Below are 16835 nucleotides of genomic sequence, written 5' to 3'. Positions count from 1 at the left end.
AATGTTTACATGTTACGTGCAATTAAACCATGGCAACATCTAATGTTTGTGTAGTATTATGTTCAGCAGACTGTATTCTTCTATTGTTGTGACTTAGATGACGTTCTGAGCACATTTTATGCCCAATTCATGCAAAACTCCACGTAATCCCAAGGGGTTCACATACTTTTTCTTGCAACTGTATATATATATATATTCATTGATAAGCATTGTGAAGTTTTAGGTGGATGTCAGGACAAGGGGTATGAGACGTTACTGTATATGTATGCATTGTATGTATATGTTTGCATTGTATTGGTATTGTTCTGTCACATGTTCTGTCCCCCTTTGTAATTTACAGCGCTGAGCGAACCATTGGCGCTTTATAAATATTGTATAATAATAATAATATATGTGGGTGAAGGTAGAGGTGTGAATTGCAGCAGCACATTAATGGGTTAACTTATGAGTGGGCATAGCAAAGGGTTAAATTGCATTACTTTAGAAAAAAAAAAAAAGGAGAGAATTCGGGAGGGAAATGTCATTTCCTTGCTTTACAAAACCACTGCTCCCAGCTGAATTTATTTTTAACTTTTTTTTTGGCATTGGTATATTGTTCCCAGAGCAGTGTCCATCCCCATGCTGTTATTTTTGACAACCGTTTGCCTATTAGCCCAGAAAATGGGTATTTTTGATTTGACAGATTCGGTCCCATTGCCTTCAGTGAGGATTGGCATCCAAAGTTTGAACCCTGCTTGAGCTGAACCCAGGGCAGTTCATCCCTTCCCCGTGCCTATTATAAGGCTGTGATGATAGTGAGGTCTCAAAAACCCAAACTCCAAATTCTGTGGAGAGAAAGCGGAAGTGGCTCTGAACACAACACCCTAATTTTCCCCAAAATTTTACAATTCAGTAACAAAAATGGTCATATTAAAATCTTCTGTTTTGTCTATTATTCTGTCTATGTTAAGCAGATATTAAAGACAGAATGTAGCACAGAAAACAGGCAGTCAGAAGGAATGCAGAGATATTATAAACTCCTTGGTCTTCAGACGACTTCTGTCACAAATGGTCAAGTTGTAAATGGTTTGGATTACATTTGTAAAACTGAACTCCACAAAGTGAAGTTTTATTCTAATGGAATGACATTCTTAAAAAATGTTTTTATCTAATGTAGGAGAAGATAGTACCTCGGTACCAAACACGACTATTACACGGTCCAGAGGGTTAGTAGGACACATCAGACCTCCCAGAAGAAACTTACATTAGAACTATATCATATTTGTTATCTAGCAAATTATAACTTCACTCTGTTTAAAAAAATAAAAATGCTATTTTTCAGATTGTGAAACCTTGTCATAAAGAAAAATAGATGTTCCCAGTAAAGTTGACATTAAGAGTGTGTTCACTGGACATAACAAAATACTCAATCACACCTACAACACATCCTTAGGACCTTTTGATGGGGTAATTCTACAAACTCTTGTTTTGCCATCAGCTTGCTGACGATAATTATAGGAGAGTCAGTGATTCTTGCAACATCAGCTTGGACCTAATGTTCAAGTGATCCAATCTCTGCACTGTGCTGAGACCATGTAGATCTGGTTAGGTTTTTTTTTTCAATTTTAAACTTTTATTTTACTGTTGTTTGTGTCTGATTTTATATTTCTTGCACTTAAAATGTTTAAAAATGTAATTTCTGAATGATTTACCTAAAAATTAAAGAACCATAGAGTAAACTCTGGACATCAGCAGGTGCAGCTCCGATCCGTGAGCACAGCATCAAGTAAACGCAATAAAACTTTGACCACACTCCAACGATGTACCAGTTAAAGCTTCCATTTATTAGAATTTTCATATAAAAGCATGGTTCACAACTCCAACATACAGGTCAGTTAATGCGTTTCACACAAAAACATGTGCTTAATCACACGAACGCATTAACTGTCCTCTGTATGTATGTTTGAGTTGTGATCCATGTCTATATATCAAGAGTCGAATAAATGGAGGATTTATCTGGTACATCCTTGGAGTGTGGTCAAAGTTTCGTTGGAGCGTGGTCAAAGTTTCGTTGGATCGTGGTCAAAGTTTCGTCAGAGCGTGGTCAAAGTTTTGTAGGAGTGTGCTCAAAGTTTTGTAGGAGTGTGGTCAAAGTTTTGTAGGAGAGTGGTCAAAGTTTTGTTGGAGAGTGGTCAAAGTTTTGTTGGAGAGTGGTCAAAGTTTTGTAGGAGTGTGGTCAAAGTTTCATTGGAGTTGGTCAAAATTTCATTGGCTTTACTTAATGGCTCGGTTGACCTGCCCTACTGATGGTCACTCTTTGTATGTTGGTGCTTAGATTGTTGTCCCATGAGCTGGACAATTTCTGTGTATTGTGAGGCTGAGAGTTTATACATCAAAAGGCCCCCTCAGCTATGTTTACATACTCATTTGTACTATCCATCTTGACTAGGTTAATGGTCTCCTGGGATCCTCCCGACCCCTAGGGCCAGCAATGACCCCTATGAGATTTTCCATCCATGTGTCCTGGCTCTTTTCTTTGGATACTGCACCATGATGTACAAATGTTTCTTCCATGTCTTGCCTTAACTGAAATGACTTTAACTTGTCAGCTCATCTATTAAGACTCGATGTCCACTTCATTGCTTTATTGACCTGCCTTTTTGTGAAATCCAAATACATTTATTTTAAAATAAGCCCCTCTCCAGTCACATTGCCACCTCTTCTACTGAAGGTCTCCTCCATGTGCTGCACCACCCTTCTTACTGCAGGTCCTTTCTAGCTGCATAACCCCCCCCCCTTCAACTGCAGGCTTCCTCCAGACGTGGCATCATTCCTCCTTTAGTGGGCCCCTCTATTTGTGGTACCACCTCTCCTACTGTAAGCCCCTCCAGCTACAGCACCAACCTTCCCCATGCTGGACCTCTACAGGTGCAGCACAAAGCCACCCACTGCAGCTTTAGCACCATCTCTCCTGATACATGTGCTGATACATGTGCTTAATCACACGAACGCATTAACTGTCCTCTGTATGTATGTTTGAGTTGTGATCCATGTCTATATATCAAGATTCGAATAAATGGAGGATTTATCTGGTACATCCTTGGAGTGTGGTCAAAGTTTCGTTGGAGCGTGGTCAAAGTTTTGTTGGATCGTGGTCAAAGTTTCGTCAGAGCGTGGTCAAAGTTTTGTAGGAGTGTGCTCAAAGTTTTGTAGGAGTGTGGTCAAAGTTTTGTAGGAGAGTGGTCAAAGTTTTGTTGGAGAGTGGTCAAAGTTTTGTTGGAGAGTGGTCAAAGTTTTGTAGGAGTGTGGTCAAAGTTTCATTGGAGTTGGTCAAAATTTCATTGGCTTTACTTAATGGCTCGGTTGACCTGCCCTACTGATGGTCACTCTTTGTATGTTGGTGCTTAGATTGTTGTCCCATGAGCTGGACAATTTCTGTGTATTGTGAGGCTGAGAGTTTATACATCAAAAGGCCCCCTCAGCTATGTTTACATACTCATTTGTACTATCCATCTTGACTAGGTTAATGGTCTCCTGGGATCCTCCCGACCCCTAGGGCCAGCAATGACCCCTATGAGATTTTCCATCCATGTGTCCTGGCTCTTTTCTTTGGATACTGCACCATGATGTACAAATGTTTCTTCCATGTCTTGCCTTAACTGAAATGACTTTAACTTGTCAGCTCATCTATTAAGACTCGATGTCCACTTCATTGCTTTATTGACCTGCCTTTTTGTGAAATCCAAATACATTTATTTTAAAATAAGCCCCTCTCCAGTCACATTGCCACCTCTTCTACTGAAGGTCTCCTCCATGTGCTGCACCACCCTTCTTACTGCAGGTCCTTTCTAGCTGCATAACCCCCCCCCCCCTTCAACTGCAGGCTTCCTCCAGACGTGGCATCATTCCTCCTTTAGTGGGCCCCTCTATTTGTGGTACCACCTCTCCTACTGTAAGCCCCTCCAGCTACAGCACCAACCTTCCCCATGCTGGACCTCTACAGGTGCAGCACAAAGCCACCCACTGCAGCTTTAGCACCATCTCTCCTGATACAGGATCTATCGTATTTTTGCTGGGCTTAGCTGAGATTTTTGCATTATTTCCTCTCTTGCTTATGAGTAGGTCAAGTGAGGACAGTTGCAGGTTTTCTGTCTGGCCGAGACTAATTTGTTTTCATATTTGCAGGTCTTCAAGAGGGTGCTTCAGCTAAGAAGAACATAACCTTCCAGAGCACTAGAAGCTAGAAGACATTTTGGTAAACGGTAAATGTGTATGCTAATGATATCACAATGCATGATAATAGATACCAATTTCCAGGGGGACTCCCAATCTAGGAAGAAATGTCTGAATCTTACATCCTGAAATTGTCTGAAATATTCAGCCTTGGTTGTCAGGACGGTAAAATAGAACTAATGAATAAATACAGTAAGTGGCACCATCCACATAATCATATTCAAAAAATCAAAAATTCACCCCTCCTTCACCCATGACTTTAACCCCTCGACTACCGGGAACTTTCACCCCCTTTCCTGCCCAGGCCAATTTTCAGCTTTCAGTGCTGTCGCACTTTGAATGACAATTGCGCGGTCATTCAACACTGTATTCATATGACATTTTTATAATTTTTTTGAGACAGATAGAACTTTCTTGTGGTGGTATTTAATCACCATTGGGTTTTTTTTCTTTTTAAAAAAAGGTTTTTTTCTTAGGTTCTGTTATAGAATTTTGTAAATAAGTAATTTTTTTCCTAATGCGCTAATGAGGCTACAGTGATGGGCACTGATAGGCTGAACTGATGGGCACTGATAGGCGGCACTGATGGGCAGTGATGAGGAGGCACTGGTAGGTGGCACTGATGGGCATTGACAGGCAACACTATAGGCAGCACTGACTTGCACTGATAGGTTTCACTGATTGGAACTGTTAGGTGGTACTGAATGGAACTGTTAGGCGGCACTGATAGGCGGCATTGGCTGGCACTGATTGGTGGCACTGATAGGTAGCACTGATAGGCGGCATTGGCTGGCACTGATAGGTGGCACTGAAAGGCAGTTCAGATGGGCACTGATATGTGGCATTGATGTGCACTGGTAGGCACTGATATGTGGCATTGATGTGGCACTGATGGGCACTGGCAGGTGGCATTGATGGGCACTGTCAGGTGGCACTGATGGGGCTACACTGATCATAAGGGCACTGATCATCAGTGCCCTGATGATCAGTGTAGATGTCCCTTCTGAGGAATGCTGCTTACCGGCTCTCCTTTCCTCATGTGCTGTCAGCGTGAGGAGAGGACTGCCGATAACCGGTATTTCCTTGTTTACATGCAATCCTCTGTGATTGAACACAACTGATCACATGACAGAGCCAACATCATTGGCTCTTTCCGCTGATCAGTGATCTGCTCTGTCCCAGCGCATTCGCAGTTAGAGTGGGAGGACGTCATATGACGTGCTCCCAGAATGAGAGAACTGCCGCCGACCTGTCATTTCCTTACATGGCGAGCGGGAGGCAGTTAAAGTGATTCTAAATGCCTATTTTTTAATGTTATACTTACCTGCTCTGTGTAGTGGTTTTGCACAGAGCAGCCCGGATCCTCCTCTTCTCGGGTCCCCCACCGACGCACCTGGCCCCTCCCTCCTGTCAGGTGCCCCCACAGCAAGCAGCTTGCTATGGGGGCACCAGCTGCTCTGTGTGTCCATTCACATGCAAAGCGGCGGCTTGGCCCAGCTCCCTCTCTCTTCTCATTGGCCCACTGGCTGTGATTGACAGCAGTGGGAGCCTATGGCTCCTGCCTCTGCCTCAGCCAATGAGAAGAGGGAGTCAAATCACAATCCACGCTTTTCATATAGTCAAGCAATACAGGCACCGTCAAGATCTCCAGGCCAGTGTGTCGGGTTACTCAACAATCTGTCAAAAGCAAAAAAGTGGAAAAATTCCATTCCTCTGCTGTCTGGTGTACAATATACTATTGATAAATTCATCACATGTAACAGTGAATTTGTAACTTAGTTATTCTTGCCCCTGTGGAGTTAAATATGTAGAAAGGACTACTAGGTGTTTATTTAAAAGAATTAAAGTGTTACTAACCCCACAACAGTAAAATCAGTCTGTATATGCAGTAAAGCATGCTTGGTATACTCACTGTGGAACCTAAGGGGTTAATCATCTGCACTGTGTAAAAAGGCTGTTTGATCCTGTCTTCTCTTTTTCAAGCAACCACCACTTATCTCCAGGCTGAACCATAGGCTTGCACATGCTCAGTTTTGTGTGTATTGCTAGAGAGGTGTTTTTTTGTTGGGAGAGTGCATGTGATCAGCACAGGGCCAATCAGCACTGTCCAGACAGAGGTTAGTGGATTTCCATAGAGCAGAAAGAAAACTCCTCCTACAAGCTTTACCTAGTGCTGGGCTGAACACTGATGGAAGTCACAAGACTAACTGCTGATGAGAAAAGGTATTTAGCAGTTTATACAGGCGTACCTCAGTTTACAAACGCCTCGGTTAACGTAAATTTCAGTTTACGAATGAAAATTCATTGAAAATAATGCCTCGGTTTACAAATTGTTTTCACAATACGAAGCGTTTATAGTGCCGGCCCCATGCCTTTAAAGTGCACTTTATAAAGAGTTTTGAACAGATAAGACTTTTTTTTTACTTTTTTTAATTTTCTGACCTCCGGAACGAATTAATTGGTTTTCAATGCATTTATACATTTCTTTTTAATCATGTCCCTGTACAGTATTTATGCCTTTAAAGTGCACCTTATAAAGAGTTTTGAACAGATAAAATTTTTTTTTTTTCCTGATCTCCGGAATGGATTAATTGGTTTTCAATGCATTTACGATTTTTTTTAAATCATATCCCTGTACAGTATTTATGTCTTTAAAGTGCACTTTATAAAGAGTTTTGAAAAGATAAAAGACTTTCTGTTTACTTTTTTCTGACCTCCGGAACAGATTAATTGGTTTTCAATGTATTCCTATGGGAAACCGTGTTTCGGTTTACAAATTTTTTACAATACGAAACGTTCCACAGAACGCATTAAATTCGTAAACAGAGGTATGCCTGTATTTACTAAAATAATTGAAGTTTTTTTTTTTTTTTTGCGATACTGCGCTGCGTTACTTTAACTGACAATTGCGTGGTCATGCAACGCCACACCCAAATTAAATTTATGTCCATTTTTTCCCACAAATAGTTTTCTTTTGGTGGTATTTTATCGCCTGTGCGTTACTATTTTTTGCGCTATAAATAAAAAAAGACTGACAGTTTTCAGAAAAAAACAATATTTTGGACTTTTTGCTATAAAACATATCCAGTACAAAAAAAATTTAAAAATCAAATTCCGTCATAAATTTAGGCCAAAATGTATTCTGCTCCATGTCTTTGCTAAAAACAATTCCCAGGACATGTAAAATTAAATAGCTTACGTGATAGCATTTACAAATGGCAGTATATACTGAAATTTTTTTTTTTTACTAGTAATGGTGGCGATCAGCTTATCAGCTTATAGCAGGACTGAGGCGGGCATTCTGACACTGGCGGGGAACTGAGGCGTCTGTTTTGCCGCGATGCTAACGCTCCCCTTTGAACAGCACTATGTGCTGCAATGTGCAGAATTTTCCGAGGTGTTTGGAAAACTGTAAAAACGCTTCCCAAACGCCTGTCTGCTGCTTGCTAACAAGGCTAGTGTGAACGTAGCCTTAGGATATCATCCACCATACCATTCTGAATGTCCTCATGGCTTAAGGAAACATTCCAAAGGACTCCAAGGTGTTCATGCAAGTAATATATAAATGCAATATATAGTGTGATTCCATATTAAAAAGTGTTAAATATAACCTTTATTAATCTGCTTACAATGTAAAATGAATTAAAAGCATTTTTCCCTCAAACCTCTCAGGGTTTCTGAGCAGGTTCAAGAATGTTTGACATGCGGTTCCAGTCTCTAAGATGCCCACCGTGCCACTTCCGGTTCCCCTCCTGTGCGGCTGACGTCACTTCCCTTGATGAGTTTTGTCACATCCAGGACTTAGACATAAGGGGTGTATTCGTCGGATCAACCAGCCGCACTTTATATCACTCCTCCCTATCTCCTAGATTGTAAGCTCCAAGGAGCAGGGCCCTCAAATCCCTCTTGTATTGAACTGTATTGTTGCTGTATTGTCTCCCGTTATACTGTAAAGCGCTGAGCAAACTGTTGGCACTATATAAATCCTATATAATAATAATAATATTACCGAAGCTCCGGCCGCCATATTGGGCAAAGGAAACATAGCCCAAACTCCATATATAGCGGGATCAAAGTCTCTTCCTGATAGGCGCCTCTTATGGTTCCAGCAGCAGCAGCACACACAATACCCGATCACCCGTCCATAAGAGGCGCCTATCAGGAAGAGACTTTGATCCCGCTATATATGGAGTTTGGGCTATGTTTCCCTTGCCCAATATGGCGGCCGGAGCTTCGGTAATATAGGGAGGAGTGATATAAAGTGTGGCTACTGATGGGCCACTGTAGGACATGTACTCTGCTGATGGTGGCTGTGTGATGGGTACTCTGCTGATGGGCTGCTGTGTGACGGGTACACTTCTGGTGGTAGCACTGATAGGTGATGTGCACCAGGTTCACTATTGATATGCACTGATTGGCGACAGGTACACTGCTGATGGGTGACAGGTGCACTGATGGGTGCCAGGTACTCTGCTGATGGGTGCCAGGTACTCTCCTGATGGGCACCAGGTACTCTGCTGATGGGCAACAGGTACACTGCTGATGGGCGCCAGGTACTCTGCTGATGGGCGCCAGGTACTCTGCTGATGGGCAAAAGGTACACTGCTGATGGGTGACAGGGACACTACTGATGGGCACCAGGTACTCTGCTGATGGGCAACAGGTACACTGCTGATGGGCGCCAGGTACTCTGCTGATGGGCAACAGGTACACTGCTGATTGGCAAAAGGTACACTGCTGATGGGCGACAGGGACACTGCTGATGGGCGCCAGGTACTCTGCTGATTGGCAAAAGGTACACTGCTGATGGGCGACAGGGACACTGCTGATGGGCGCCAGGTACTCTGCTGATGGGCAACAGGTACACTGCTGATGGGCGCCAGGTACTCTGCTGATGGGCATCAGGTACACTGCTGATGGGCGCCAGGTACTCTGCTGATGGGCGCCAGGTACTCTGCTGATGGGCAACAGGTACACTGCTGATGGGCGCCAGGTACTCTGCTGATGGGCGCCAGGTACTCTGCTGATGGGCAACAGGTACACTGCTGATGGGCGCCAGGTACTCTGCTGATGGGCGCCAGGTACACTGCTGATGGGCAAAAGGTACACTGCTGATGGGCGACAGGGACACTGCTGATGGGCACCAGGTAGTCTGCTGGTGGGCTCCAGGTACACTGCTGATGGGCAACAGAATGATGGTTGCTGCAGATGGGTGACAGGTACACCGATAGACACTAGTAACACTGCTGATGGGCAACATGCACACTGATGGGCAATGTGAATGGTGCCACTGTGTTGTGCAGTCACTGAACAGTATTTAGATTGGTAACTCATTGTTCCCTGGCTCTGTTCTCACACAGGATCTGTGTGTGAGGAGAAGAAGCCAGTAACAGTGAATTACTAATCTTTGTTTACATCTGTGATCAGCTGTAATTGTACCCAGCCGATCACATGGTAAAGAGCCACTGTCATTGACTCTTTACCCTGATCGGTGATCCACTGTGTCCAAGGGACACAGCTCACCACCGATTTCCATGCTGCAAGAATGGGAGGACGCCATATGATGTCCTCCCAGAACAGGAGCAGTCTCGACCAACCATCGTTCTACTATATGGTGGGCGGGAACCAGTTAATTACCAACCCCCGCCAACTCTTTTTTTTTTTTTTACCTTTATGGACTTTACTAATGTCTTTTCTTTAGAGTATTATGTCAGTGTCTCTATTTTGTAGAACAAATCTTCTACTTCTGGATTCATTTTAACAAACACTATATACAGTATGTGCAGTCAGACTAGGTATGACTTTTCTCAGCTGGCAGCAAATTAAATGGTTGGAAATAATTTGTTTCCAAAAAATGTTACGAAAATTTTCCATCCTTGCCCTGTGTGTTCTTTGACTCAGAAAAAAAACCTGATTGTTGATTCATCCCCTTTAACTCTTTATTAATAGTACAAATGTACTGAAAACTGCAATTTTCTAATGAAATTCTACAGGTGTAAGGCCAGATTAAGGAGATTTACCTCCACAGATAAGAAATAGAGGAGGCTGCAGATCAAGGAGAAAAGTAGGAGGGTACAGGTCAAGAACAAAAGCAGGAGGGTACAGGTCAAGGACAAAAGCAGGAGGGTACAGGTCAAGGACAAAAGCAGGAGGATACAGGTCAAGGACAAAAGCAGGAGGATACAGGTCAAGGACAAAAGCAGGAGGGTACAGGTCAAGGACAAAAGCAGGAGGGTACAGGTCAAGGACAAAAGCAGGAACAGGTCAGGTCAAGGACAAAAGCAGGAGGATACAGGTCAAGGACAAAAGCAGGAGGATACAGGTAAAGGACAAAAGCAGGAGGATACAGGTAAAGGACAAAAGCAGGAGGGTACAGGTCAAGAACAAAAGCAGGAGGGTACAGGTCAAGGACAAAAGCAGGAGGGTACAGGTCAAGGACAAAAGCAGGAGGGTACAGGTCAAGGACAAAAGCAGGAGGGTACAGGTCAAGGACAAAAGCACGAGGGTTCAGGTCAAGGACAAATACAGGAGGGTACAGGTCAAGAACAAAAGCAGGAGGGTACAGGTCAAGGACAAAAGCAGGAGGGTACAGGTCAAGGACAAAAGCAGGAGGGTACAGGTCAAGGACAAAAGCAGGAGGGTACAGGTCAAGGACAAAAGCAGGAGGGTACAGGTCAAGGACAAAAGCAGGAGGGTACTGGTCAAGGACAAAAGCAGGAGGGTACAGGTCAAGGAAAAAAGCAGGAGGGTGCAGGTCAAGGACAAAAGCAGGAGGGTGCAGGTCAAGGACAAAAGCAGGAGGGTGCAGGTCAAGGACAAATACAGGAGGGTACAGGTCAAGAACAAAAGCAGGAGGGTACAGGTCAAGGACAAAAGCAGGAGGGTACAGGTCAAGGACAAAAGCTTGAGGGTACAGGTCAAGGACAAAAGCTTGAGGGTACAGATCAAGGACAAAAGCAGGAGGGTACAGGTCAAGGACAAAAGCAGGAGGGTACAGGTCAAGGACAAAAGCAGGAGGGTACAGGTCAAGGACAAAAGCAGGAGGGTACAGGTCAAGGGCATAAAGAGGATGGTACATGTTAAGGACAAGGAGTAAGGGTGCAGGTGTCACCTGGACAGGAAGCCCCAGAGATGTTCTGATTGTCCCCCCACTGTACTAAATGAATTTTGCTCTCTCTCTCTGTCTCCTTGGAGGGATTTACCATCCAGGGCCAGGTGAAGGGGTAAGTAGGAGGGGCAATTGTTCCAGACACAATGGTTTATTGCAGGGATGAAGGCATCATGTGCTGGTTCCCTGTCCGTTACAAGACTAACAGGGGTAGTGACAATGGCACACACATAGAGCTTTCTTTTGGTGGTATTTAATTGCTGTTGGGTGTTTTATTTTTTGCACTATAAACAAAAAAAAGCAAAAATTTGATAAAAAGTTTTCCTTTGTTTCTATTATAAAATTTTGCAAACAGGTAATTTTTCTCCTTCACTGATGTGCCTTGATGAGGCTGCAGTGATAGGCAGCACTGATGGGCACTGATGAGTGGCATGGCTAGGCAGCAATGATGGGCACTGATAGACTGCACTGGTGGGCATTGATGAGGAGGCACTGATGATGCGGTACTGATATACTGCAATGATGGTCACAGATAGGTTGCAATGATGGTCACTGATAGGCGGCAGTAATGGGCAACACTGACAGGCGGCGCTGACTGACAGCCCTGACTGGCAGTACTGACTGATGGCACTAACTGGTGGCGCTGATGGGCACTGATGGGTTTCACTCCTGGACACTGATGGGCGCAACTGCTGGGCAGCTCTGATGGGTGGCACTGCTGGGGGGCACTAATGGGTGGCACTGATCAGTGGCACTGCTGGGCACTGGTGGAAGGCACTAATGGGCACTGGTGGGTGGCACTGATGGGTGGTACTGCAGGGCACTGATCATCAGGGCACTGATCAGTGCCCTGGTGATCAGTGCCGATCTCCTCTGTTTCAGCTGCCGGTTATCGGCAGTACTTTCCTCACACTGTGACAATAACCGGCAACTCTATTTACTGACCTCTATGATTGGCCTTTTACCTCATCACGTGATCAGCTTTGTCCCTAGGACACAGTGATCATGAAGATCGCCCTGGGGGTGCTCAGGAGGGCGCGTTCTGGGAGGACATCATATGACGCCCTCCCAGAACTGGCTAATCACGCTGTAGCAGTCATTGAGCTATAGTGCAGTTACCAAGTGATTAAAACTTGTAGGATTAATTTTTTTTCTGCTTTAGGAGGATGCAAAACCCCTGACCTCTGTCTGGACAGTGCTCATTGGCCCTGTGCAGATCACATGCACTCTCCCAAGAAAAAAAAAACCCTCTCTAGCAATACACACTAAACTGAGCATGTGCAAAAGGGCTACGGATTCAGTCATTTGAACAAGAGGAGGGGCAGAGAAGACAGGATCAAACAGTTTTTCTACACAATGCGGAGGATTAACCCCTTAGGTTCCACAGTGAGTATAACAAGCATGATTTACTGCATATACAGACTGATTGTACTGGTGTGGGTTTAGTAACACTTTAAGGGGTTTTAAAGAGGTAATCTATTCTATGTGCACTGGATGTAGTGAGTGAGTTTTTAACCGTTTCAATAAACTGTTATGGTGAGCTTGTATATTGCGCAATGAGGTTCTTTCTTATTCCTTTGAGCAAATATATGGAGGAATGGTGGTTGTTGTGAGGATAAGACATGGATAAAGCTGCATGGAGATAGATCTCTTTTAAAGGGCCAAATGAAGATGCTTAATACCAACGCACACGTTCCTGCTAAAGATGGCTGTATGCTTAGGTGGGTGCTGCAGCAACTGTTGGCTGGAACCGTGCAGAGTCAATGGAGAGAAATGTCACCGTAACACCAAGGACCACCAATATGGGTCCAAAAAGGCTTTAATGAAGGTTTTACATAGTTACAGCAAGGCAACGTTTTGGAGTCTCGCAGGACCCCTTCATCAGGCACATAGTTACAGCAAGGCAACATTTCAGAGTCTCGCAGGACCCCTTCATCAGGCACATAGTTACAGCAAGGCAACATTTCGGAGTCTCGCAGGACCCCTTCATCAGGCAAGTCATTCATCACATGCCTGATGAAGGGGTCCTGCGTGACTCCGAAACGTTTCTTTGCTGTAACTATGTGCCTGATGAAGGGGTCCTGCGAGACTCCGAAACTTTGCCTTGCTGTAACTCTGTAAACCTTCATTAAAGCCTTTTTGGACCCATATTGGAGATCCTTGGTGTGCCGGTGATATTTCTCTCCTTTTAAAGGGCAAGGTGCATATTGACCAAGTATAACCGGGCAAAATCCGAGGTAAGCAGCCTGTTTGGAAGGTGGCAGAAGCACATCTTGTGGTGGTGATTTGCTCAAATAACTTCACTGGTGGATGTTTTTCATTCATGTGGACTCATTTTAAGGTGAAAGAAGAAAATAGTGGACTTTTTACATACATATATTTATTATTTCACTGTAGATTTGTTTCACTATTTTTGCATTATCTGCACAATAGTAGATGTTTTAGATTTGGCACTTTATATGTGATGATATATATATATATATATATATATATATATATATATGTAGATGAGTTTATTTTAGTCACATGTATTTATTAATTTTATGCGAATGTATTGAATTTTTTTTTCTAGTCACATGATTTCATTTGGCGTTTAAGGTTATATATTTTGATTGCTCGGAGTTCTATTTGTATATATTTATTTGGTGCGGGAACACATTCCAACAACTGCTGCAATCATTTTTTGAATTGTTTTGATTTTGGTTTACAATCTTTGTGGTAGCGCGGGAGTCTTTCATTTAAAAAAAATGAAAACTTGACCTTTCCCTTTTTTTATTACACAGTCAGTGATGAAAAAATCATTGCTCAGTCCTCTTAGACCATTACTGCTGCTTTCTATGATTCGGACTGGTGAAGATAGGGAACAGGGCATATGCCATTTACAGGAAAACGTGGTATTCCCAGAACATTACCAGAAAGGCGATGTGATCATTGGTGGAGTCCTTCAAATAACAACCTCAAAATACATCTTACGTGATCATTTTCGCTCCAGACCAGCAGATAAATTTTGCCTCCAGTAAGTATGAACTAATCTGATGTTTTATTATACACTGCTCAAAAAAATTTAAGGAAAACTTTTTAATCAGAGTATACAATCAAGTCAATTAAACTCCTGGGATATTGATATGGTCAGTTAAGTAGCAGAGGGGAGTTGGTAATCTGTTTTAGCTGCTTTGGCATTAATGAAATTAACAACAGGTGTACTAAATGGGAAACAATGAGACGACCCCCTAAACAGGAATGGTTTTACAGGTGAAGGCCACTGACATTTTTTCCTTCCTCATCTTTTCTGACTGTTTTTCACTAGTTATGCATTTGGCTAGGGTCAATGTCACTGCTGGTAGCATGAGGCCATACCTGGACCATACAGAGGTTGCACAGGCAGTCCAACTCCTCCAGGATGGCACATCAATACGTGCCATTGCCAGAAGGTTTGCTGAGTTTCCCAGCACAAGAGCATGTAGGAGATTCCAGGAGACAGGGAGGAACTGCGGCACAGTGACGTTTACCACCGCCGGCACCACTGGGGTCCCGGCGGTCAACTTTCTTGTCTGGTCAGTACTGTTTTTACCATACCCTTCTTTGCTGAAATAAACGCATGCATGTTTAAGCGGTATCACGCTATTCTGGCCTCCTTGTTTCTTTTTGGGGCTCTCTGGTGAGCTTCCAATTACCGGCAGAATAAAGTGGAATAGGGGACAGAGCCATGCATGACAGCAGAGGGTCTACTACGCAGAGTTTGACCAGATCTTGTCCTTGATGAATCCTGGAACCATACCTTAAGAGGGGTTATCTCTTACATGCGCATATTGGTTGTGCATCTGGTGAGTGCACAATCTTTTATCAGTTTTGGATATCACCACATATCACCTTTTGATTTTCACTACGTGTCAACAGGGATCCATCTGATCCTTCACCTCACCTAACTCACTGGGAGATTGTGAACTATATTTGTGTGACATATTGAGACTCATAAGGGGCAGTATAACTATACCCGACCTGCGTTTTGCAGTGACATATTCTTGCACTTTGATATTTTTGCATGTTTTAATGTACAAGCGCTGCACTTTCTTTATATGTGAATCTTTGGAGGTTTTTTTGGTGCCTTTTGTGTTCAGCGGCTTCGTTTTTTAGCGCTCACTTATACCCATTGTTACAGCAGTTACTCTAGGAGAGCTGGACAGGGCCGTAGAAGGTCCTTAACTCATCAGCAGGACCGGTATCTGCTCCTTTTGCAAGGAGGAACAGAATGAGCACTGCCAGAGCCCTACAAAATGACCTCCAGCAGGCCACTGGTGTGAATGTTTTTGACCAAACAATCAGAAACAGACTTCATGAGAGTGGCCTGAGAGCCTGACATCCTCTAATGGGCCCTGTGTTCACTGCCTGGCACCATGGAGCTCGATTGGCATTTGCCATTGAACACCAGAATTGGCAGGTCCACCACTGGCGCTCTGTGCTTTTCACAGATGAGAGCAGGTTCACCCTGAGCACATGTGACAGATGTGAAAGGGTCTGGAAAAGCCATGGAGAACGTTCTGCTGCCTGTAACATCGTGCAGCATGGCCATTATGGTGGCGGGTCAGTGATGGTCTGGGGAGACAGATCCATGGAGGAACGCACAGACCTGTACAGGCTAGACAATGGCACCCTGACTGCCATTAGGTATTGGGATGAAATCCTTGAACCCATTGTCAGACCCTACTCTGGTGCAGTGGGTCCTGGGTTCCTCCTGGTGCACGACAATGCCCGACCTCATGTGGTGAGAGTATGCAGGCAGTTCCTGGAGGATGAATGAATTGATACCATTGAAAGGCCCCCATGCTCACCTGATCTAAATCCAATAGAACACCTCTGGGATATCATGTCTCGGTCCACCTAATGCCGCCAGGTTGACCCTCAGACTGTCCAGGAGGTCAGGGATGCCCTGGTCCAGATCTGGGAGGAAATACTCTAGGACACCATCCATCTTCTCATTAGGAGCATGCCCCAACATTATTGTCAGGCATGCATACAAGCACGTGGGGGCCATACAAACTACTGGGGACCATTCTGAGTTGCTGCAATGAAATTTCAGCAAAATGGACTCGCCTGCTGTATCATTTTTCACTTTGATTTTTGGGGTGTCTTTGAATTCAGTCCTCTGTAGGTTGATAATTTTCATTTCTGTCAAACGATGGGACATCCTTACAATCCTAACACATTACCCAGTCCATATCAGCATAGATATCCAGCAGGAGATTTTTCCTCATTGAGATCTGATGGGTTTTTTTGAGCAGTGTATAAAGAATAGTGTGGTTAGTATATTTTCTGCATATCGTTTTTTTTTTTCTGCAATTTTACTTTTTATTAAGGCAAAGGTATAGTGCATGTTTGCAGGCAGGTGCCAACTGCTATATTGGTGTTTTAAATTATGAGGTTATTGCCTGGTGTTGTGGGGGCTAAGTGTGAGGAATGGTGTGTAGGCAGGTGTAGACTGGCTTCTCTGCAAGGGTGGTGCTGTTCAGCAGTCGCC

General features: G+C 43.8%; 1 protein-coding gene across 4 annotated transcripts in view; it reads left to right on the top strand.

The window, feature by feature from the left end:
* LOC149433042 (vomeronasal type-2 receptor 26-like) overlaps positions 1–16835 on the top strand; it is an 81279-nt gene that overhangs the window by 9556 nt on the left and 54888 nt on the right. The window contains exons 1-3 of one of the 4 annotated variants that reach the window (XM_089664722.1): positions 1320–1446; positions 4165–4234; positions 14104–14336. In XM_089664722.1, coding sequence (XP_089520848.1) covers positions 14110–14336 — 227 coding nt within the window. In that variant the 5' untranslated portion in view covers positions 1320–1446; positions 4165–4234; positions 14104–14109. Of the gene's footprint in view, positions 1–1319; positions 1447–4164; positions 4242–14103; positions 14337–16835 lie in introns of those variants that run through there. The other 3 variants (XM_089664721.1, XM_089664720.1, XM_089664719.1) reach the window with 3 other exon arrangements.

This window comes from Staurois parvus, unplaced genomic scaffold (genome assembly GCF_062004578.1).
Source record: "Staurois parvus isolate SC_StPar_1 unplaced genomic scaffold, SC_StPar_1.0 ptg002010l, whole genome shotgun sequence".
In the NCBI taxonomy this organism is placed as follows: domain Eukaryota; kingdom Metazoa; phylum Chordata; class Amphibia; order Anura; family Ranidae; genus Staurois; species Staurois parvus.
The sequence above is the reverse complement of the archived record's forward strand: the minus strand, read 5'-3'. Positions and strand labels throughout refer to the sequence as shown.